This window comes from Myotis brandtii, unplaced genomic scaffold, assembly GCF_000412655.1.
Source record: "Myotis brandtii unplaced genomic scaffold, ASM41265v1 scaffold112, whole genome shotgun sequence".
Lineage (NCBI taxonomy): Eukaryota > Metazoa > Chordata > Mammalia > Chiroptera > Vespertilionidae > Myotis > Myotis brandtii.
The window spans coordinates 15,422,242-15,446,235 of NW_005353838.1; the positions used below are offsets into that span (position 1 = coordinate 15,422,242).

The window sequence follows — 23,994 nt, forward strand, 5'->3', positions numbered from 1 at the left end:
CTTTGAACTCTGGGAAAGTGGGTTCTTGTGTTTTTCTCCAATCTCACAACCTCTGTCCTCTGACTAGGGGTGATGAGTGGACCATTTGATATGGTAATTGATAGATTTGGGTTTAAAGCTACCATCTTTCTGTTTTATATTTGTCACTTTTTGGTTCTTTTTCCTTTTTTGGCCTTCATTTGGGTTATGTTTAGATTGTATTGTTTTTAATTGACTTGCTAACTAGAACTTCGGGGCTCCTTTAGGATTTATAGTGGATAGTCTGCCATTAGGTGATGGTATGGCACACTCCACACCTGGGGACACAGGACCGTGTGCTTCCTGGGCCCCCTCTTAGTTTGGGTTATTTTTGAGAGGTTCTTAGTATATGATATAAGCGTCTCAATACAGTATTCTTTTTGCTTTAAACAGTTCTCTTTTTAAGAAACTCATCATAAGAGAACACTTTTACATTTACCTATATGGCTCCCATTTCCAGGGCTCTTCACTTCTGTATGTGGAGCTGTGTTCCTGTCTGGTGTTACATTCCTTCTGCCTGAGGACTCTGTAATAGTTTTGTGTGTGTGTGTGTGTGTGTGTGTGTGGGTGTGTGTGTGTAGATCTGCTGCAGATGGGTATTTTCAGTTTTTGCATATCTGAAAATCTCCATTTCTACTTCACCTTGTGTTTGAAAGCTAACTGCATGTGAGGTGCCAGTGCAGAGCCCTGAAAAGGTGCTTAGCCAACCTTGTGGTGGACACTGGGGTAGGAGCAGGTGCGCACAGAGTTTGGGCAAAGCCCAGCTCTGGGTAGAGCTGTTCATATTTGAGGATAAATAAACAGAAAGAACCAACACTATGGACCTCAGCAAGGTGTCCCAGGCTATGGGGAGAGGGAATTACACTGAAATGCAGAAGGCGAACTTACCTTTAAAAATGATTTATGGTTGAAATCAGAAGACAAATTTCAAAAGACTGGCTGGGAGAAGACGTGACTCCACAAACTGGAGCAGAAGGTCATTAAGAGTGAATGCACGGAGAGGACAAGATAATGGATGAGTTGTAAAGGGAAATGGTTGGAAACAATGGTTTAGTTAAAATCCATAGTAGAAGCTATAGGAGTACAACTGATCACATGAAAAATAGCAGTGACGTGAATAGCAGAGAACACCCTTGAGAAGATGCCTGGGCATGAGAATAAACAGCAGACGTGCCTGTGGTGATGGAGTGAGTCAAGCCAAATGTAGAGGGATCCTTGAAGAGCATTTCCTGAGCAGAAAGACTAATATGTATGGAAAGGTTCATGTTTGGAGCAAAATAAATGAAAGGAGACTCTTACCATATATCTTCTGAAAACATTTTTTAATTTCAAGATTAAAAATATAATTCTAGCTGAATTCAGACAGAATAAAGTAACAATAGCACCACCACCACCACCATAACTCTGCCCCCAGGTGCTCCCTGAGAAGGAAACACTATTCAGCTGATGGAGTTTTCTGCAATGTGAAGGTTGGGGCAATGTCTACAGATTTTCAGCCAAAAATGTCTGTGAGCTAAGACTTTTATACCCAGCCAAGGTGTGACTTGTGTGAAGGATACAGAACCACCTAAGGTTTATTAAGGGTTTGCAAAACATATCATCTACATTGCCTTTAAGAAAATGATGTTACTTCTGACCAAGAGATGAATAAAAATTCTGAACCTGAGGAAAATATGTCACTGTGTTTCATAGGGAAATAACCAGATACAGAACCATAATATAAAGATATTAGATATTAACCACAGAGTTACAGATCCATGTCCTTGGAAACCACCTAAAGAGCAATCTCGGAGAGGGATCCCTTCCATGGTGTGTTGGCTGGGGTTCTTTGGTTATAAGGCATAGGGAAAGACTGCCCTTGAGTAATTTAATCAAGAGCAGGAATTTGTCACCCTAGCAAAGGAAGAAATGACAGAGGCCCCAGAAGGGCCTTCAGCCAGGGTCAATAGGAGAATTTTCAGAATTACCATTTTTTTAGTGTATTTCTATATTCTGATGATAAATGTAATATCTGCTCATCGCAAAGTTTAAGAAGTCCCTCATGATGCCATTGTCCAGAGCAGGGGCTTGGTGGTGGGAGTTCCTAGACTTGTCTCAGGCTCTCTGTCCAGTGACTGACCTGTGGGCAAGTCTGGTCTTGGGGAGAGGGTTTGATGAGCTGGCCCAGTCACATGCCACCCACCTGGCATGGGGGAGGGGCAGCTCTGTCACCAAGCCTTCCAATTCGTGCTGCCAGGAGTGGTATGGACACTGTAAAACTGGCTGTAATGTCAGCACAGATAGTAGGAGATGAGGCTGGGAGCTGGCAGTGTGGGCAAAAGGCAAAGGAAAGCATGTCAGGATATTACCAAATGTCTGCCTCTGTGATGGCATCATGGGTGACTTTAAATACTTTCCTGTGATGAGTGCATGCTACTTTATAATGAGAAAATGGAAATCAGCTGAGGAAATGGTAATTGTGGAGGTGGAAACGTGGGGGATGATTTAAGTGAGGAGGGCTTACTGCACACTGGGACTCAGGTTGCAGCTAGGTGAGATTTGGTGTGTGTGTGTGGATGTGGGCTGGATGGGAGTATGCACACGTGGAAACTGGTGGGAATGGGCCAGAGTGACTCCCTGAGACACATTCTCCACCCGTGGTGCCCCGGTTAGAAACGCTGCCCTGCAGATCGTTTCACTCCTGTTCACATGTGTTTACTAACAACCCCAGTGCTTCCTGTCAGCAGAAACGTCCAGATGAATTGTTTTACCAGTTGGTGGTGAAATGATGAAAACATATCCGGGTTTCCTTGGGTCGCCTCCTGACTGGCCTATTTCTGTCTCACCATGCAGGTCCTCCCCTGAGCTGGTGGACACGTTGCTGTGGACCGCCCAGCATTGACGTGGCCGTGGCTGTGGCCCCCGCCCGCTGCTGGATTTGGATGTGTTGGCGGGACTCTGGAGCTCTGTGCAGCATTGTGTCCGTGGAAGTTTCGAGCCATTGAGTTGCGAAGAGGAGCAGACGGTGCTAGCGATGAGCTCCCAAAGCCACCCAGGTAAGGGGCTGTGGGCTGTCCTGGGCAGAAAGGAAGTCACTGCAACTGCAACGTGTCACTGGGTGGTAGACTGGTTCTCTTGACAGTGGCCCCTGGTGGTCTGACAGCACCCGGTGCAGAGTAAATTGTCCTTGGGAAAGACACACTGTAGAGCCCTCGGGAGACTCAGGCCCCGTCTTTGCTGCTTTGCACACTGACTTGAGTGGCAGACGTGTGTCCTAGACACCAGGAGACAAGAATGTTGCTTTAGCGAGGTGGGGTTCAAAGGTCAGTTTGTGATTTGGAGAGTTAATTTCTCACCCAGTTTCTTTGTTCCTGGGGCTCGGGGGTGGGGGTGATTCTGTGACCGGGCCCTGCTGCTGGAGTGTGTTTTATTCGGCCCTGCACTAAGCATGTCACATGATTCAGTCTTCACAATGCCCCGAAAATCTCATCCTGTAGAGAAGGGGTGCCTTGTTCAGGGTCATAGAGTTAGTAAGTGGCTGAACAGGACTGGGAACCATGCTCGTGTGGCCCTTGGCTTCAGAAATGTGTTGTGGGCACCCACTGTTAGGACAAGTCCCAGTGCAGTTGCCTGATGCAAGCCTGAGTCCTGCTTGCTGCCACTCCCAGCTACCTGGCCTGTAAGAGCACTTACAGCAGGTCTGTCCTGTGTCCATGTGAGAGGGGTGACAGTGGCCACCGGACAGAGCTGGGCATCCTCAGGCACCTACACCCCTGTCAGTGTGGCTGGGGAGTCCGGGTCTATGCCTCTGGGATGGCCCAGAACCTGCACATACCCTCCCTCCCTTGGCCAGACTGGAGTTGTCTGAAACTCTGGAGGCTAGGATTCCCAGTTATATTTAGATAGGAAGGCTTTATTGATATAAATTGTTCATGTATTGATTGGTAAAATGTGTAAAACAAATTTAAGCATCTGGATCGAAGTGTGTCAAGCAGACCTTGAGGGGTGCCCAGCTCTCCCTCCCAATGAGGGAGCTGGGCCTCCTTCCCATGTCTGAGCACAGGGGCTGCGTACAGGTATTTCAGTGGCGTGCAGTCATCCCATCTGTGGGCTTCTGTGTTATTTTTTTTTTCATCTTAATGTATTATGAGCACTTTTCGATGTCAGTATGTGTATAAGTCTAACTTATTTTGATAGCTTGTAGATGAATATTTATGTGGTTGCAGCACTATTTATAGCAGCCCCAAATTGGCATCGGACAATTATATGTATAGTTTGTACTTGCACTTCTATAAGCATCTATCTGCACTGGATCAATTCCAAGAGGCAGAATTATTCCGTCAGTGGGCATGGTGGGTGTGCACGTTTAAAACGTTAAGTTTATTCTCAGATAACTCTAGAACCTGTCATCTTATCTCTTGGTAACCCAGGTGTCTAAATAAAATACAATGTATTTCTCTTTGTTACCTGTGTCTTTGCCAAGAAGTTAATTGAATTTCCTGAAAGCGTTTCTGCCCTTGGTTTCTTGGGCTGAACAACATCTCCCCACCCGCTTATCATAACTTATCATAACCTCCCAAGCCTTCCTTCTCTTTAGGCTTGTCTCAGGGAGGAGAAGAGTGCTGCGCTGGCTTTCTCTCCCCTGAGAGTCTGCCTTTATATGTGGGTTCGCCCATCCGTGTTTATTGCAATCACTGTCCTGTCTGGCCTTGTGTGTTGTTGCCACCAGCTGACTCCTGTGGTCTCTGTCCCTCCTGGGATTGGAGACTGAAGATGGAAGAGGGGCTGGAGCTGGTGAGGGCAGGGCTTCCTTGGAGGCTGAGCCTTCTCTGTCAGTGGTGGTGGCATGCTCGGGGCCTAAGCTCTTGGGTACTCCTGCTCTCTGCAGTGCTCAGGTGTCCTTCAGGAGCCACCTTTCCTCCCAGAGCAGCCCCTGGAGTTGCAGCAAGGGACCACAAACAGTGCTGGCCTCGCTGCAGGGGGCTGGGCTGGGCTTGGACCTGTACCCTCCCTGTGTGTGGGGCTGTTGTCTGTCTTGCCAGGTGGTGGGTTGATCACTAGAGATTGTTTTCCTGTCACTTTGATCCCATCAGATTTATATTTTCTTGGAAATTCCTCCAAGTTTTGGTCAGCTGAGCTATTCCCCACTGTCTAGCATTTCTATATATCCTTTTATATTTCTGTTTATATTTAGTAAATTAGTGGATTTGGGAGGAAGAGATATAATGAATACTCATTTATTCAGTTTGCTATTTTGAATGGGAAGCTTCTTCAACCCAAGGAGGAGACTGTCTCTCTCATTCCCACTGGACCCGCACTGCGCAGCCTCCCTGATGTGGGCCTCTCGCCTCCCTCATAATCCAAGCGGCTTCTGTCTGGCTGTGACCTGCTCTGCCTTGCCCCCTGGAGCCCTCACTGTCCCCCAGAGTCCTCTTCCCTGGGGCCCTCACTGCTCCCCCCTCACTGTCCCCTGGGGCCTTCACTGTCCCCCAGGGTCTTCACTCTTCCCTGGGGCCCTCACTGCCTCCCCTCACTGTCCCCTGGGGCCTTCACTGTCCCCCAGGGTCTTCACTCTTTCCTGGGGCCCTCACTGCCCCCCCCTCACTGTCCCCTGGGGCCTTCACTGTCCCCCAGAGCCCTCTTCCCTGGGGCCCTCACTGCCCCCCCTCACTGTCCCCTGGGGCCTTCACTGTCCCCCAGAGCCCTCTTCCCTGGGGCCCTCACTGCCCCCCCTCACTGTCCCCTGGGGCCTTCACTGTCCCCCAGGGTCTTCACTCTTTCCTGGGGCCCTCACTATCCCTTGGGCCTTCACCTTTACTGTCCCCTGAGGCCTTCACTCTTCCTTGGGGGCCTCACTGCCCCCCTCACTGTTTCCTGGGGCCCTCACTGTCCCCTGGGGCCCTTGCTGTTGTCTCCTCACTCACACTTGCAGTGCAACTCGCCTTTGCCCTGATGATAAAATGACCTTTTTATTTGAAGTGCTTGATTTTTTCTCTCCTGTTTTCCCTTCAAACTCCCTCTGGTGGGTGAGGCATGCAGTAGGGTTTTATTGCTGTTCTTTATGAACGCCGCCAGAGCTGGGCTCTGGTTCTCTGACGTAAAACTGCTCACTGCTGGTTTTATTGCTCTGAATCAGTGTTTGTACTGATGGGAGCAGCCTTCGGAAAGGGCCTGAATTGATTTAGCCTCAAAGAACTCCTCTTTGACAGTAAGAACAGTGGGAAGAGGTTCTGAAATATGGTGCTTTTTGCCTAATTCCATGCTCCAAACCTTTGCCTGTTGGGATGTGCTGAAACAGATCAGGATGGACACAGGGCCCCTGCCTGGACGAGGCATCCCGAGTGAGAGGGAGGGAACTTGACCCGTGTGGGCCTGTCCTCGGGACAAGCAAAGGCTCCCTTTCCTACCCCGCCTTTGTTCCACTCCCATGTAGACTGCCGGCTGGCCTGTGAGCAGTGTGCTGGGATGTGGGAGCCTGGCTGGCTTATTGAGAACTGTCCCTCGGCAGCTTTCTAACACCACCTGCCCCCCACCCTACAGTTCACCTTCTTCGCACCATTTCTGCCTGAAGAAACACTGTCAGTCACAAGGCTCATACTGGTGGGCATTATGGGCCTGTGTGTAGTCATGCAGACTTGACCCTTGATAGGAAACTGGTTAAGCAGGATGGAATTGGGAAACTTAAGTGTTCTATCTCCCCCTATATCTCTGGAAGAGGTGTGTAACAGTGTTTGGTTATAAGCAAGTAATTATTTTAAGGGAAACTTGTATACTTAAGATCAGTGTTTTAATTTGGACCATTCTTTGGTTTCTTAATATTCTATTGAGTCTGAAATATCCCCTCCGCACAAAAGCAGCTAAAAAGTCTTGTCAGCAATAGCTTAGTTGAGTGGTTTGATTTCTTTAGATCATACTAAGGTTTTCATCTGGAGGTCTTCCTGGGGGAGGCTCTGCCCTGCTCTGGTCTGAGCTGGGCTGGCTGCCTCAGTCTTTGTGCTCCTGTCTTCCTGTGCTTAATCTTGAGTCTTTTCATTGCAACCAGTTTGGCCACCAAGGTTAGTATATTTTAGAATATGTTTTCTTAAAAAGAAACATTTTTATGTCACTTAAATTGTGCTTTGCAATGACAGATTGTTTCAGGATACTACAAAGTATTAAGGACTTTAAAGAGAGAAAATGAATTTTGAGGACCTGCATTTAACATAGAGAAGACATCAATTCCAAGCTGCAGATAATAGGCAGGTTCTGGACCTAGTGAGGCCCTAGTTGGGAGAAGTGACTAACCTGAGAGCTGGGGGGTTCCTGGCAGGGGTGGGGCTGAGCCCCGAGGATACAGGGACAGAACAGTCACTGACACGGGCTGCATGCAGGTGTGTTGGAGGGAAGACTGATCGGAAGGATTGAACTGTTGGGACAGTAGGGCTCTGAGCCTCTTGTGAGGCTTCCTTCTGCGCCTGAAGGAAGGGTTTCAGAAATGCCCCTGAGCCTTCCCGCCCCAGGCCCTCTAGGGTGTTGAGGAGCCCAAGGGCCCATTTGCAGCTTGAGCTGTCACTCCTCGATTCTCCACAACATCCACTCTCCGGGAATTTAATCAGTCAGGATTTGTTCTGGAAATCACGGAGACAGAACGACTTCTCTTTCAACCTGCTTCTTTTTTAATCCTCAAATTGTGTTTTGTCTTTAAAAAATCACAAATCCTCAGTCGTTATGAAGAGCTCAGAACATTCACTGTCAATAGAGCATTGATGGTTTGTTTTGGCAATTCTCTGAAATCCTTATACAGTTTGTGGAGCATTTGCATTTATGCCCCTTTTTTTCAAAGCCACCATTGTGGAAATGCAAATTTCTGAGTTCTGAGATGCTGAATGTTGGGTGATTAATGACATTGAGATTTAAGAATGAGTTCCCGGATAGATTTGACATACAAACTCAACATCAGAGACCATTGAGTGCAGCTTGGTGCCGGAACCAGAAGCTATAATTGGGACGCCTGGCAGTGGGCAGTCAAAGCAGACAGGTGTGCAGGTGTGCCGCCCCCTCCTGATGCTGGGCTCCAGCAGGGAGTGCTGGCGCAGTTTGGGCTCTGTTTTACCGTAGGTGTTTAAAACTTGTAGTAGTAATACGTTTGTGTTGGTTATGTGCTTGCTCCAAGTCAAAACCTGCTGTGCTTTTAGGCCATAATGAGTAGTGGCTTTGTTCTGGGTTGTGCTCTACAGTTATTTCATTTGTTTTGCATGGTACGTTGTATAGGGAGCTCCAATGCCATTATTCTCATTTTATAGCTAAATAAATCAGTAATTACTGCTATCCAGTGCTTAGCCAATCAGAGGCCAACCTAGAACCAGAATTGGTCATCTGTCCTTGAGGGACATGAGCCCCCCTGCTGGCAGATGCAAGGTGCCCTGGGCCCACTTAGGAGTTGGTCCTACCAGTGTGCATGGAGCTCCCAGGCCAGGCAGAGGCTCCAGGGCCCTTGGTACAGTGCGGTTCATGAGGTGAGGGGGGAGAGGCGAGGAGACAGGTGAGCTGAGTCTAGGAAGCAGAGCAGGAGTTCGCCTGCCTGGGTGGGGGATGGAGGGCTGGGCCCAGGGCCCTGGAGGTGAGAGCCTGGTGTGGCAGAGGAAGGAGATTGGGAGTGGAGGGTGGATGTCGGGGGACAGGGGTCGTGAGCAGGGAAGGCTGCTGCCACCTAGGTAGATGTGGTCCCATGGCTCTGTAGGTGTGGAGAAGGGATTGTGGGCCCCTCGTCCCCTGCTCCCTGCACTGTGCCCCCTTTTTGGTTTTGCTGTTGAACTCCTTGGTTTTTGTACTGTTTATGTTGTGTCCTGAGTATATTATGAACTTTCCCTGGACTCTTTGCCAATCTTTAGAAAGTTGGGACTGAAAGGGCTCACTGGGTGACTGGCAAACCAGAGTCACTGGGGAGATTTGGGTTGAAACTTTTCATTGTGCTTCTACTCAAGATCCTTTTATTTGCTTATTTCATGAAAACATGATAAATTTAGGGGATTATAATGATAAAGAAAAGATTAAATGAGGTGGGGGAACAGCAGCACATGGCAGGTGATGAGTGCCCTTGGCACTGCAGCAACTCCCAGCTCGGAGTTACGGGTGATTTCCATTGTGCTCACTCGTGGGCAGGTGCCCAGCTCTCTGGGCCCCATCTCCATGCTCAGCTGGCCAGCACCTCTGTCCAGGATAAAACTCACACGGCCTGGCTGCCCTGGCCTGGACATAGTGGTAACTTTTTTGGTTCTTGTTGGCTTTCCTTGAACTCCCCATGGGGCTATAGGACTAGATGTATGAGAACCAGGGGGGATGTTTCTTTGAAGGTATGTGCATCCTGTTATGAGTGGATTTGGTGGACCTGTTTGCATGGATGTGGCCTCAATGATTGGGGTCTTAACACATTGCGTACCGCATAGAAATCTCTAAGACATACGCCAGGGACCGCACGTTTTTGGGCAAACTGCACGTTATTTAAATCATCATAATGCACTTTAGGTGTTGTTTTTCAATAATTATAACATTTTTATTTACAAAAACAATTAAACAATTAAAGTTCCTAGTACTTTTTAAACGTATGGTACTGCGTAAAACATTTTCCTCTATGAAGAGGGACCAAACAAAATTTACATAAGTATCTAGATTCGCTCCTTTTTCTATGGGCGTGAAAAACGAGAACACTCGTGAGCGGTCTTTAACAGATGGTGCGAAACACGAGAAAACTCCTGAGCGGTACGAAATGTGTTAAGGAGATGGTTTTTTGCTTGTTTGTTTTTGAAGAGCCTTTTCCAGCAGTTTTGTGATCTGATGGGATAAGCCTGCTCTGGCTGAAGGATATTATTTCCAACATCAGTATTACTTATGAGAAGAAAAGAGCAATTGGGTCTGTCTCAAGTTGCTTAAATTGTCTGAGAGAACATTGGTAGCATTTCTCAATAGTTTCCAGTCTGAAATATATGGGCTTCACCTGGATCATGGTTACGGGGCGGCGCTGGGTGAGCCACTTGGCAGAGGCAGTCCTGTGTCCATTGGTTTCTGTGTGTGACCATGCCATCTCTACTGAGGGAATGTCCTTGGGGTTTCTCAGCCCAGCCTGGTTCCCTCCTAAGAGCGGGACCACATTGCCTTGTACAGGCCCTGGCCCTTCAGAAGGATACCTGGCTTTTGGTTTTGCCCTTAGGGGGCACTGTGTTGGGGCTTGATAGAGGTTAGCAGTATGGCCAGTAGGTGATCTGTCTTCTTCCCTCAAGAGGTCTCCATTGGGGAGGGAGAGAGCTGCGGGGGACAAGGAGGAGGGTCCCAAGTAGGGTGGCCTGTATTTACAGTCAAAATCCAGATCCTTTTACAGCTGGAAGGCGGTGGGCATCCAGAGTAACCAGGCCTGGCCCACTGCACCTGGCTGGCTGGGCATGCTCCTTCTCACCTGCACGGATTTGGGTCCAAGTCTTCACCTGGACACAAGTGGATAGGCAGCTTATTGTATCAGTTCCTATATTCATTTTGTGACATTGGTTAAAATTACTTATCAAAATAACTTCGTTACCATTGTTTCTACAAGTGAGATTCTACATTTCCGGTTTTATGTAAACTAAATACATAGTTTTCACAAGTTTTTGTTAAATACAGGTTTCCTGTGCCTTCACAGTTCTTTTTGGATACCCTTCAAGTCAATTCTACATGCACGTTCTTGCTAGAAATAGAACTGTATTCCTGGGAAGCTGAAACTAAGCTCTGGGTGGGCAACGACTGCAAGGCTGGGCCACGCCTGACATGCGAGTCCTGCTCCAGAACCTTCCACCAGCGGTTTGTGAAATGCTCTCTGGCAGAGTCTCACTCTTGCCTTGGATACTAATGAAATCTTCTGGGGTTGACTGAGCTCAGAATCCCATGGAACACAGGGGTCTTTGTCAGTCCTATCTATATCATAAAAGGCCCATGGTCGTCACGCCGTAATGCCATCACAACCAAACAGCGGGCAGGGCAGGGGGCAGGGCGGGGCGAGAACTACTAGCGCGGGAGAGCTAGGAGTGGTGATGAGCAGGGCGGCCAGCTGAGGCAAGCAGAAGCGAGCTACTCACAATTTTGTGCGCGCTGGGCCTCTAGTAATATATATGTCAAAATCCACGGAAGTCCCATGACAGTTGCAGAAGATTGAGAAAACTGTCTGAAAAAAATAATACAAAGTTATCTTCTCATATTTTATATAGTGATATGTAAATTTTGAGCATCAAATTTTAGTTTGGGATTTAAAAAACAAATATGAATAAACTTTGAACTTGAATGGGCCATTGTTATTTATTAGCAAGTGAGTTAGCAAATCCATGTTTACACTGGGTAGGGGGGGGGATGGAGGGTCACACAGAATTTGGGGTGCTCTGCAGAGGTTGGAAAGGTGTCACATAAAAGGTGTTTCAGGTACTGCTTGGAAGAAGCCAGGTGGGGACTGTGGCCAGACTGAGGACGTGGGGGGAGGAGATGGTGATGGGAGAGGTTGCCTGCCAGGCCTTGCAGAGGGGTGTGAGGGAGAGGAAGCCAGGCAGGCCCTTGGGATGCACCAATTTTGGACTGTAAGGTGTCCTGGGAGGTCTCAGAGCAGTTCCCGTGGGGACCAAGGTGAGACCTATGCTGTTGGTGACGTGGACCCCCTGGCTGAGAGCTGGGATCTCACTCTACCCTTTTGTGGCACCCATCTCTTTTCTGTGAGCAGCCTGGGCACCTGGCTGGTGGGCAGGGCTGAGCCACACCTTTCCCCAAGGCCATTAGTGTTGTGGGCATGTCCTTCTGTATGCCAGTCCTGTGCTCAGACCCATCTCTGGTTCTTTCACTAAGCGTAGCCCCTGAGATTACAAACCTGAGGGGTTCCCTCCATTTCTTTTTCTCCCTGTGCAGACATAGCAGTGTCCAAAAACAAGCCTACGTTCCTTGTTCTCCTTATTTGTCACTTGTCCCCGCTTGGGCTGGATCCAAGCTGCCTGTTTATTCTTCAGTGGCAGGTCTGCAGCCCTCAGCTGAAGCAGTTGTCCTGTTGTTGGGCTCTCGCTGTTCCTGGAAAGCCTTGTCACGCACAACCAGGGCCACCGGGGGTGTATCCTGTCCCCTCTGTCGCCATGTGTGTGGGAGCAGAAGCCGGCTCTGGGTGGATCTGGGATGTACTGTTAAATTCATCCTACTTCTTGGAAGCAGGAGGGGAGTGCAGAGGAGAGGAAGAGCCACGAAATGTCAGACCCAGCAGTGGCCATCTGACTTAGTGGCTAATCACCACCATGTGTAATTGAGATGGAAGCTTTTGATTTTTCTTCCTTGTCTGCCAAATTCAGGTCTCATTTTGTTTACTCTCATGAGTCCTGATTTCTTCTGGTTAAAAAGAGGTAGTTGGTTGGGTTGTCTTCAGATGGGCTCCTGTGGGGGACACTGGAGGCAGGGAGGGCCTTTGTGCCCAGCAGCCTGGTGCTGGTTTCCAACTTCCAGCCTTCCTGGGGTGCTTTTTTATTGTGAGTCCTGGGGAATTGCTGTTTGCTGCACTCCCTGGGGCTGTTGTGTGTCACTGATTGGCACCAGCAGTGGAGTGCAGTGGCAGTGTGCTGAGTTTAGGCCATGAATTTCACTTGTGTGATGAGAATGCTCTTTACCTATGTGGTCTTTCTTCCCAAGGCCCAGTCTGACCAGAAAGACATAACATTCCAGGAGAAGCTTGTCCTTTACGATCCCTGTTCAACCCCTCAATACTGTCAAGGCCAACCACGACAGGGACAGTCTGAGAAACTGTCACAGCCCAGAGTAGCCAAGGAGGCAGTGTGGGGTCCTGGCTGGCATCCTGGGACAGGAGAAAAACATGAGGGAGGAACTAGGGAAACCTGAAAGAAGTATAATGACATGTCAGTGTTGGTTCATTAATTGGGACTAATGAACTATAGAAATGTGAACTGGGTGCAGGTTGGTGGTGGTTGGGTCTGTGTGAGCACTGTACTGTCCACTTGATTTTTAATAAAGTCTTGATCAAATTTGAGCTGACACATAAAGGAAACTTGTAGTTATTCCTGCTCGCTCATCCTGTTCATGAATAGTGGTTCCCCGGAGATGCTCAGCACCTAGCTCTTGAAACTTTTGTTTTGGAGATTATTGTAAATCGGTGCAAAAGCAGTGTCTTGTCTTTTCTCATGGTTGTGTGTTGCTGTAATGTCATTCATTTAACACCTATCACTGTTGGTGGGCACTGAGTTTGTTTCTAGTCTTCCCACTACTGTTCTGTAAACGGCTGCTGTGAGCGTTGCATTCCTGTGTGAACTTTCTGTGGAAGTGTAACAGGCAGAACACACAGCCCTCTGGGTTTACCTGGTGCTTTCTCGTGGAGGGCATGCCCATGACAGCCGCGCAGGTCAAGAACCAGAGCATTCCGACCCCAGAGCCCTGCATGTTCCCTCTCGGTTATTACACCACCACCTATCCTGCCCTGGGAATCACTTTCCAGCTTCTAACATGTTATATTCAATTTTTCTGTCTTTGACCTTGATATGAATATAATCCTAAAATACTTGGTCTTTTAGTCTGGCTTCCTTCACTTAACAGTACGCCTGTGTGAGTTTCTGGTGGTATGGCTTCTAGCCATTGTTCATTCTCATGGGTGTATGGTGTTCATCATGTGGACATGTCTATTTGTTCAGTTATTGAGGACTTTCGGGTGCCCTCTAGTTTGGGTGGGTACATCTGATGCTACTATAGCGTTTTTATGTGTGTCTTGGGTCTGCACAAGTACACATTTTTTCAATGAGGCATGTGTATGCCCAATAGGTTTCCCATTGAATGTACCCATTTATGCTCTGACAGAGAGAGACCTAAGGGCTCTTCCGCCCACCATGCTTGATACTGTTATTCTTTGTCATTGTAGCCACTGTGGTTCACTCTGCCTTTCCCTGATTGCTAAAGACATTGGGCATCTCTTTGCACTTGAATTGAACAGCTAGGTGAAGTACCTGTTCCAGCCTTTTCATTAAAAAAAATGGGTTGTCTTTATTTTTCTCACTGACTGGAGGAGTTATTTATATGGATGAGGGATAAGTCCTTTGTTGGTTATTCCCTTTGTTGTTTTCTCTCTGACTCTGGGTTGCCTCTTCACTCTCTTAATGATGCTCTCTGGTGAACAGAAGTTCTTAATTTTAACATTGTCCAATTTCTTGGTCATTTTATTTAAGCCTCCTTGAAGGTCATGGAGATACTCTATTATTTTGCAGGAGTTTCATTGTTCTGCCACTTACATTTAGATTTCTGGTCCACCTGGAATTGATTTTTTTAAGAAAACACAGTATGACGTAGTAGCTGAGGGTTACTTTTCCCATTTGGATATTCAATTGGCCCAACAGTACTTATTAGAACAATTCATCCTTTCCCCACTGCTCTACAGTGCTGCCTTGTCACAAGTCAAGTATCTGTATCTGGGTCTGCTCTGGCGTTTATTCTTGTCCATTGTTTATGGGTCTATTTCTGTGTCAGCGCAACACCCTCTCATCGAGCTGTGGCTTTATAATTAGTCATGATATCTGGTAATGTGGGTCCTCCAACTGCAGGTCATTTCAGAGGTTGTCTCGGTTCTTCTTAGCCCTTTGCATTTCCATGTGAATTTTATAGTCAGCTTTTCAATTTCATCAGAACACTGGGATCTCTTTAGGGAGTGTATCAATTTGCACATAAAATGAATTTGATTAGAATCTTTCCATCCATGAATATGTCTATTTGTTTAGGTCTTCTTTCATTTCTTCAGTTACATTTTGTAGATCGCATTGTAGAGGTCTTTCATTTCTTTGGATAGATTTACTTGGTAGTTTTTTCAATACTGTTTTGCTTTAAAATTTTTATTTTTTGTTTGTGTGCTTGTATTTAGAAATATAATTAACTTTTGGATAGCTTCTTGTCTCTTGACAGCTTGCAGAATTTGCTAATTATTATACTAGCTTAACTGTGGATTCTTTTGGGTGTTTTAATGTATATTGCTAGCACTTGTTTTATTTCTTTTGTGCTAATTTTTAAACCTTTATGTCTTTTTCTTGCTTTACTACATTGTCTAGGGCCTGCAATCAAATGTTAAACAGAGCTGGTGCTAGTGGACACCTGTAGACAGCTGAACAAGACTGTCACAAGGAACATTCTCAGCATTTCATCATTCTGTGTGGAACTGCTGTAGCTTTCTTATAAATAGGCTTCATCCAGTCAGTGCAGATCTCTTCTATCCTTTGGTTGCCAATTGTTCTCATGAGTAGGTGTTAAAATATTAGGTTGAACCACAAGATAGTGCAAATGTTTGATATTTCTTGTACAAAATGGCACTTCCATTGGGTTCAACTTAATAGATTTTTTTCTGCATCTATTAATCATAGGATTTTTCTCCTTTATTTGAGCCATATGATGAATTTTCTTGATGGATTTTTGAGTGTTTAACCAATCTTACAATTTTTAGTAATTCTAACTTGATTTTAATATATTGTTGTTCTTATATATTCCTGGATTTGCTTTCTTATATTTGGCATACTTTTTTTCATGTAAATTCATGAGTGAGATTGACTTGCTATTTTCTTTTCTTGAAATATTCTTGTGAGGTTTTGATGTTAAGGTTATGCTGGCCTTTACATGGGATGACGTTTCCTCTTTCTCTGTTCCTAAGGTTGACAGAGTTTTCTTTGAAGAGTTAGATGGTAAATACTTTTGGCTTTGTGGAGCTCACATGGCCTCTGTTGTATGTTTTCTCTTCTTTTTAATTATTTATGTAGCCATTTAAAAATGAATAACTAGTTTTTCCTAGCAGGTCTTATAGGTTGTGTTGGCTCTTGTGTGATTCTCTGGAAGAGTTTATATGAAATTGATATTATTTCATTCTTAAATATTTGGAAGAATTCATTGGGAAACCATTCTGGGAGTTTTCCTTGTAGGAAGATTTAGAAATTACACCCCGAAGTATTCAGATTTTCTATTTTTTCTTGTGTCAGTTTTCATGTGTTTAGTTTTTTTTTCAGTAATTTTTCCATTTCTTTTAAATTTTCAAATGTTTTAATGTAAATTGTTTAAATGCCCTCTCCATATCTTTGTAATGTTTGTGGGAGTTATATTGACATCTTCTTTTTCATACTTTATATTATTTATTTGCTCTTCCTCTTTTTTCCTTCATGACCTGCTATGATAATTACATTAATGTTTTTAAAGAACTATGTCTAGTTTTGTCGATTCTCTCTATTGGATTTTTAAATAAATCAATTTCTGCTTTTACTGCTATTATTTTCTTTTGTTATTTGGATTTACTTTGCTTTTTAAAAACTCATTGAAATAAATATTTAGAATACTGAGTTTTTTCAGACTTTCCTAAGAAATATTAGTACATGCACTTAAAGCTATGCTTTTCACCTATCTACAGCTTTAGCTGAATTACATACATTTTTATTGTCATTTTCTTTATAATACAGTTTAGAATAATATCTGATTTCCTTTTTTATTTCTTTTTTGACCCATTACATGAAAAAGTATTTTCTTATTTCAGTCATTTGTGAATTTCTTAGTATTTTGCTTTTGTTATTGATTTCTAGTATAATTTCACTGTGATCATTTTATTTATTACATATAATTTCAGTTCTTGAAAATTCTTTGAGTTTTGCATTATCATTATATGATCAATTTTGTAAATGTTTTATGTATATTTGAGTAGAATATGTTAATTAAGATTTGTCAATTCTCCAATTAAGTGAAGTTAGTTAATCTTGATGTTTAGATTTGTTTACCAATTTCATTGTTTGCTTTTTTCTATCAGTTACTGAGAATGGTATTTAAAAATCCCCAGTTGTAATTGTGGGTTAGTATTATTTCTGTCAGTTTTTACTTTTGTATATTTGAGGCTATTTTAAGCCCATGCAAATTTAGAATTTTTATAATGAAATGTCTGATTTCAGTGTCTATGAGGGCCCGCCTTCTCCTTGTCCTCATTCCCCGTATGGAAGCTCCATATCTACTCAGACCTCTCCATGTGGCAGGTACTGGATCTGGCTCAGGTTCCCAGACTCAGCTCCTCACCCTCCATCCAGGCCGGGGCTTGGGTGTCAGCAAATGCCTCTGCGGGGAGAACGGGCCCCAAGTCCTGGCTGCCTCCATAGCGTTCTGATTCCAGCCTCAGTAGTACACACATTTGCATGTGTGTTTTATAATTTTACCAAGCTGCTGTCAGTTGTTAGCTACAGCCAAAGTGGAAGTGAGCTGTACCTGTCAGTGCCAGGGCTGCTGCCAGTGTCATGGTGGAGACGTGATTTTGTTTGTCCCTCGTTCATATCATTCTTGTGTCAGGGTCCCTGGCTGATCTTTCTGTGGCCATGAAATCCCTACTGGTGTATTTGAAAGTGGACTGAAATATACCTGCAGCCTCAAGCTGCTCTCAGAGCACTTTTATTCAGATAGTTTACGAGGTGATTTATGTCGCACCTTGTAAACGGTCAAACCTCCCAGGTCCGAATGCAGGGCACACTTGTTCAGCGCCTTCCTGCCTTCCTGCCCTCCCCACCTTTCCCCCTCGGTTTTTACTGAGTTGTTTTTTTTCTTCCCCCAATATGAATGAAGAATTCATTTCAGATTTACCTTGAGAAGTCATTTGTAGGACGTTGCTTTTCATGCTATTAATGTCATGACTGTACCAACTTTGGTTCCAGCATGGGGCGGGGCGGGGCAGAGCATGAATGTGACACAAGGCCTCTCTTGGCCTCAAGTTTGTCATGCATTGAGCTGGGGCTGAATTAAATGATATCTTAGTTCCTTTCGACTCTGAGATTTCATGATCCTCACATCCAAGTAGTAGCCAAATCCTGAAAGGTTGGAAGTAAGCCATAGATTGGCAATACATATTCTAGGAATTTTTATATTTGGGGTTGGGGTGCAAACAACTTCTCTTCTTTAATGGCAGTATTGGGGTGGGGGAGACTGTGGGCAGGAACTATTTTTCCACATTAAAATTTACTTTTTAGTTTTCTAACCGATGCATTTTATGTTATATGATTAGGTTATAAATACCAGGTTTGGTCTATTACATTTAGAAGTGCATTTTATTCATATAATTGCTAATTTAAATAATTTATAAAGAACTATAATTTTATTTGCAAATTGAATTATGGATTATTTAGTTTTAAGGAAGCCAGGCTTTATGAACAGAAGACCATCTCAGCATTACAGTAAAACAGTACTTCAGTACTTTGTTTTTCTAGAATTTGTTCCTCTTTAGAGATAATAAGACAAACCTCGTGTGGAGGTTAGCTGACCTATAACACTATCCCAAGATGGCCTTTGTCACTCCACAGGGTTCATGGTGGGTCAGGGCTCAGACAGTTCTGCCTAGCCCCCTGTAACCTTGGTTGCCTGGAATGGGTACTGAGATCTGTGTCCAGGCAGCTGGCAGGGTCCCCAGGGGTCCTTGTTCAGGCTTTTGGAACTAGGCAGAATAAAGCACTGCCACTTGTCACTCATGCATGATGTCCCCTCCCCTGGCTTGGGTGCCCTATAGAGGACGGGCTGTGGACCCCTTCCTCCCCATGGTCTCCCACCTATGGTGTAGGACAGCGGTTCTCAACCTGTGGGTCGCGACCCCTTTGCAGGTCGAACGACCCTTTCACAGGGGTCGCCTAAGACCATCGGAAAACACATATATAATTACATATTGTTTTTGTGATTAATCACTATGCTTTAATTATGTTCAATTTGTAACAATGAAAATACATCCTGCATATCAGATATTTACATTACGATTCATAACAGTAGCAAAATTACAGTTATGAAGTAGCAACAAAAATAATTTTATGGTTGGAGGTCACTACAACATGAGGTACTGTATTAAAGGGTCGCGGTATTAGGAAGGTTGAGAACCACTGGTTTAATCAGAACCCCTCACCCTCAATATCTGATCACCTTGATATCTGATTGGGTTTCTCGTCTTCCACTATTCCTCATGTGACGTCTGATCACTCTGGCCTCTCTTCAACCAGAATCCTGGTAGGTTCGTTCAGCCAGAATCCCTGACCCCTAATGGTTCTTCTTAGTAATTTTCTCATAAAATTTCTATATGTGACACAGCACCAGAGTTAAGTTAGGGTTTTTCAAAATGCTGACACGCCGAGCTCAAAAGGTTTGCCATCACTGGTCTAGGAGGTGCTGATGCTGGTAGAAGCCCCCTCCTCCCACTATTGCATAGTCCCCCTGTCATGTCCTGGAGTAGGGAGCAGTTGGTAGGTCAGTTGTTCGAGATGGAGGTGGTGCCCTCTCGTTGGTAGCCCTGCGAAGGTGCAGCCGCAGAGCTGTGTGCCATCCTTTTCAGTCAGCAGATGACAGTCCCGCAGACCTTGGGGTGGGAGGAGTACCTGTTCTGTAGCTGCCATTGCCCCTGCTTGGTGTCCTAGCTGTGAGGATCAGGAAGTGAGCTGGGAGGTACCACTGACTGTCAGGGGTGCAGGATCAGGAGTCGGGACTGCTCGGCCTCCGGGCATGGCTCTGTGCCTATGGAAAACTGGAGGTTGGGCCACTTGGGGCCCTTCCTTGTTCTTCCCTTTGTTCTCCTCCTGAGTCTCTGGAAGTGGATGTCTGAGCTCAGACCCCCTCCATCCTGACGTGAGCAGGGCCCCTCCCTCTGAGCTGGCTTCCTTATCTGAAAAGTGAGGACTCAAGAGGCTGCACTGAGAGGTTGCACCGTGTAGGGTTGTTGTGAGGAGTAACTGAGGTGGCATGTAGCCAGTGCCTGGTTGTTCCCTGGATGTCAGCTGCTGTCATCATCACAGGCATCTAGAACCATCTGTAGCCTAGGACCGGTCCCAGAGCATGAGGCAAGTCTCAGTGTAGCTGACCTGGTCAGACTCATGCCCTTTTTGAGAAATATGAATACCCTGTGCCCCTCCATGTTTGAGATTCCAGAATGCTGTGACATCATTTCTCAAAGCAAGGGTGTTTGCACACATGCAGCCTCCCCTACTCCGGCTGGGAACCACCTGCTGGCCTGGTCTAAATAGTCCCCACCTGATGTGGTCCTGAGCCCAGGCCGCACAGATGGGGGAGCACTGAGAGAGGAGGGGTGTGGAGAAGACAGCGGGAGAGAAGCTCATGCAGAGTTGCTCCCTTGCCCTGCAGGGTGCAGACACCCCACCCTCCAAGTCCTACTGTGACAAGGGACCAGTGTCAAACTCATGTACTTTAACTTTTTTCTCTTTGGTGATTGTAAACTTTAAAACCCAGCTCTTAAGAAAGGGATTTTTGCAACAGGTGACAGAGTTTGGGGGCACCCATCATTCCTGCAGGTTCTGCCCAGCTGGCACTGGTCCACTCTGACCATCAGGATAAGCCTCTGGAGTGGCCTGGGCCCGGGTCTCTGTTTGGAGAGATACAGCTAGAGGTGGACCAGACTCCCTGCCCCGGTTCTGGGGACCTTCATTTCCCTCTGGTGAGCTCCGCCTAAGCTTGACCCTGTGGCCTGGGAGTGCTGCTGCTCTGGTGGCCCTGGGCCTGGAGTAAGAGCTCAGTTTACACTCTCCGCCTTTCAGGCCGGCAGCGGTCGCCAAGTGGTTTCTTGAAAAGAATCCTCTTGCCTGGTTAACTTCTGGCATGCGGCTGGGCTCTTGCGTCAGTAAATCGTCATAAACCCTCCGTTGTCTGGATCAGACATAAACACCAAGCCCAGCTCCACCGCCCCTGACGCTCGGCCAGCGCTGGCGCCCTCAGAGCTGCAGGCGGGGCAGTGGAGGGGAAGGGGCCTTGTGTTCATCCCAAAGCCCTTTCTCCCAGGGCATCACTTGGCACTCGCACCATCTGTCAGGAGGGTGCTGGGCACAGGTGTGATTTATTCACTGAAAGGCAAGTGTTGCTTCCCCCAGCTCCCCTTCTTCCTGAGACGAAGTTTGCCTCTTTCCACTGGGTCTTCCCTAGTGGTGTGGAAAGGCCCATGTGAGAGGGTTAGAACCTGATTTCAGCCCTGGGAACCCTGGGAACCCAGGGGTGTTTAGCAGGCTGCTCGTTGCCCAGATCACAAGCTCCCTGTGGCCTCTGTCATCCTCATTCAAGGCTTTGTCATTGGCACTTGGGATCTTCGAGTCCCTGGGCTGAACTCGTCCTGGCTTTTTTTTTTTTTTGGAGAACCCTTTTCATCTGAGGCACCTTGTGGTGCTCTGCACTTCTCATCAAAAGAGGCAGGAATGGGAACTGTTGTCTGCACAGCCCTCAGATACTGTTAGTGTGCTGGGACGGAGCTGAACACAACGTCCCTGTGTCCTGGCTCTCCCTGGGTCCTCCCAGGAGAAACAGCTTGCGCCTCTAGTTTTTTCATGGGTGACTCAGGCAGTTGGCAGATGGTCATTGAGCCCCACTAAGGTGGACGGTGCAAAAATCATGGCTTCCAGAGTGTCCTCAAGGAGCTTACATTTGAGATGGGTGCAGGGGACGACAGTCCCGGAGGCAGTAGCTGGCAGATGCTGAGGGATGTGTCTCAAGGGCCCCTGTGGACGGCCCCTAATGGGCGTGCAGGAGAAGCAGTAAGAAGGTAGGGCAGAGGCACCCAGGGGAGGGAGGTCTGTTGGATGCTAGCTGGCAGAAGTGGGGTGGGGGTGGGGTGGGCAACTAAATGAGATTTGGCCCGTGCCCTTGTACTTGGCCAGTGGTTCTATAGTCTTGCTTCAGTTTCTGGGCACCTGCAGGGTATAGGATGCACTTGGGGGAGTTGTGTCAAATCCCATCTTGTAAACCTGGCACAGTTCCCACAGAACACCCCATTGATGGAACAACAGCCTCAAGGCCATGCCGCTCCAGCCAGGGAGCTGAGCTGATGGTCTGATTTCAGGATCTTTAGTTTCTACTGTGTACATAAGCTGTGGTGAGGACCATGATTTTAAGGAAAACCTGTAAATGAAAAACAAGTAGGAGGCATCTGTAATGTGAACTTTGTGTAAAATTGAGCAGAGACGGCCCTGCTCCAGTTGAGGAACAGAGCCGAGTCCTGCTCCCTGAGCCCTGGGGCTCCACAGCAGGCAGCAGAGCAGGGGTCTGGACCCATGTGTCCTCTGCTGTAGGAGGGTAGACATGCCACCTCTCTGTGGTAGCCCCTGGCCCTGCAGGAAGGGGACAGTGCTCATGAGGCCTAAGACAACCTCGTTTATGCCCTCAGCTCATCTAATGGGATGGGTGCAGCCTTCGTTCCAGGAGGGGACAGTGAGGCTCAGCTGAGTGCTGGCAGAAGCACCAGCTGGTAAGGGCAGGCCAGGGCTGGCCCCGCTCTGTGGTTTCCTGGGGGCTGTGCGTGTCAAAGACTTTGAAACAGTTGTTCAGGAGGCCGTTCGTTAATCGTTACAGTCTCAGCACAGTGTCTCCAGAAACAGGTGCAGATAGCTGGGAACCCTGAGTGAGTGAAGTGGTCTCACTTTGTATCTCATGCTTTGAACTCACAGGGCTGGAGAAGGTTAGAGTTGGGGGTTTAAGAACACGCCGGGGAGTGTCTTCTGTGTGGTCAGGGTTGGCGTGCAGCTGCTTACCTGCCCCGTGTCGCTGTTGAGAACCTCAGGTGCTGTAGATGTGGTGCTCTGGGGCTGGAGCCGAGCTGCAAGGTGCCAACGTGTCTGGGATACCCGATGGAAAGGCCTGGGACTCTCGAGAAATCACATGGGTTCTAACAACAAACTGTCCCTGTGCTTTTTCCCAGCCACTTGCTCTTTTCACTTTTGAGTCTTGAAGATTATTCCCTGTCAATTAGTGAGGCAATCTCTTATTCTCTTGGACACTTGGGTATTATTTCTATTTACCAGCATGTATACCAATTTCTTTGTTCTCTGTGTGTCTCTTTTATTGTGATAAAATATAAATAGCATACATTTACCATTTTAATCATTTTGAAGTGTACAGTTCGGTGGCATTAAGTATAATTCACAATATTGTGTAATCGTCACCACTGTCTATTTCCAGAACTTTTTCATTATCCGAAACAGAAACACTAACTCCCGACTTCTCCCTCCTCTCAGACCCTACGAACCCCCAGTCTACTTGTCTCTGAATCTGTCTATTCTAGGGATCTCAGACAAGTGGAATCATACAACATTTGTCCTTCTGTGACTGGCTTGCTTCACTTGCTACAACATTGTAAGGTTCATTCAGGTTGTTGCATATACTCTAATGTACCGCTCCGCTGTTTCCACAGTGGCTGCACCATTTTAAGGTCCAACCAGCAGTGCACACATCCTCACCACACTTGTCATTTTCCCTTTGAAAAAATAATAGCCATTCTAGTAATAGGAGGTGGTGTCTGTGCTTCTGAATTGCTTTTCTGTAATGACTAATGAATTGAGCATCTTTCCATGGGCTTGTTGGCCATGCATGTGTATGTCCCTTTGAGAGAAATGTCTATTCATGTTCTTTGCTCATATTTCATTGGGTTGTTTGTTTGTTTTTTGTTGTTGAGTTGTAGGAGTTCTCCATATATTCTGCCTATATGCTTTGTAAATATTTTCTCCCATTCTGTAAGTTGCTTGTTCCCTGTCTATAAAATTTTAAATTTGATGAAGTCTTTTGTTGCTTATCCTTTGATGTCACATCTAAGGACTCATAGCCTAATTCAGTGTCTTGCAGATTTTCCTTTGTTTTCTGCTAAGAGGTCATAGTTTAATTCTCTTTAGGTCACTGATCCATCTTGAGTTAATTTTTGTATATGGTGCGAGGTCAGGGTGCAACTTCATTTCTTGCCTGTGGGTACCCAGTTATCCCAGCACCATTTGTTGACAAGGACCTGGCTCGCTTTTCCATTTGTAGATGAGGACCCAGTTTACTTTTCAAGATTTTCTCTGGAAGTATGAGCAACAGTCCAGGTTGGTATAGATCTTGCTCATCTTCAACCAGGATGTTGCAGCCACATTTACAGTTTCTCCTCCTCTGGCTCCACTTCCTGTCACTGTGTTCCTCATTTGGCACCTTTTCCGTACCCCATTCACTTTGCCTACCTCTCTGGGGATGACAAATTTG

The 23,994-nt window shown here is 46.4% G+C and overlaps 1 protein-coding gene across 9 annotated transcripts in view; it reads left to right on the plus strand.

Annotated features, from left to right (window-relative positions):
* The first annotated feature begins 2,846 nt into the window (after positions 1-2,846).
* The window catches only part of HDAC4 (histone deacetylase 4), a 202,532-nt gene continuing 181,384 nt past the window's right edge, over positions 2,847-23,994 (plus strand). For all 9 annotated transcript variants that reach the window (XM_014546907.1, XM_014546900.1, XM_005857710.2 and 6 more), the window contains exon 1: positions 2,847-3,053. Coding sequence is in view for 8 of the 9 variants with exons in the window: in XM_014546900.1 (XP_014402386.1) it covers positions 3,032-3,053 (22 nt within the window). In the remaining variant the exon portion in view is untranslated. The remainder of the gene's footprint in view (positions 3,054-23,994) is intronic.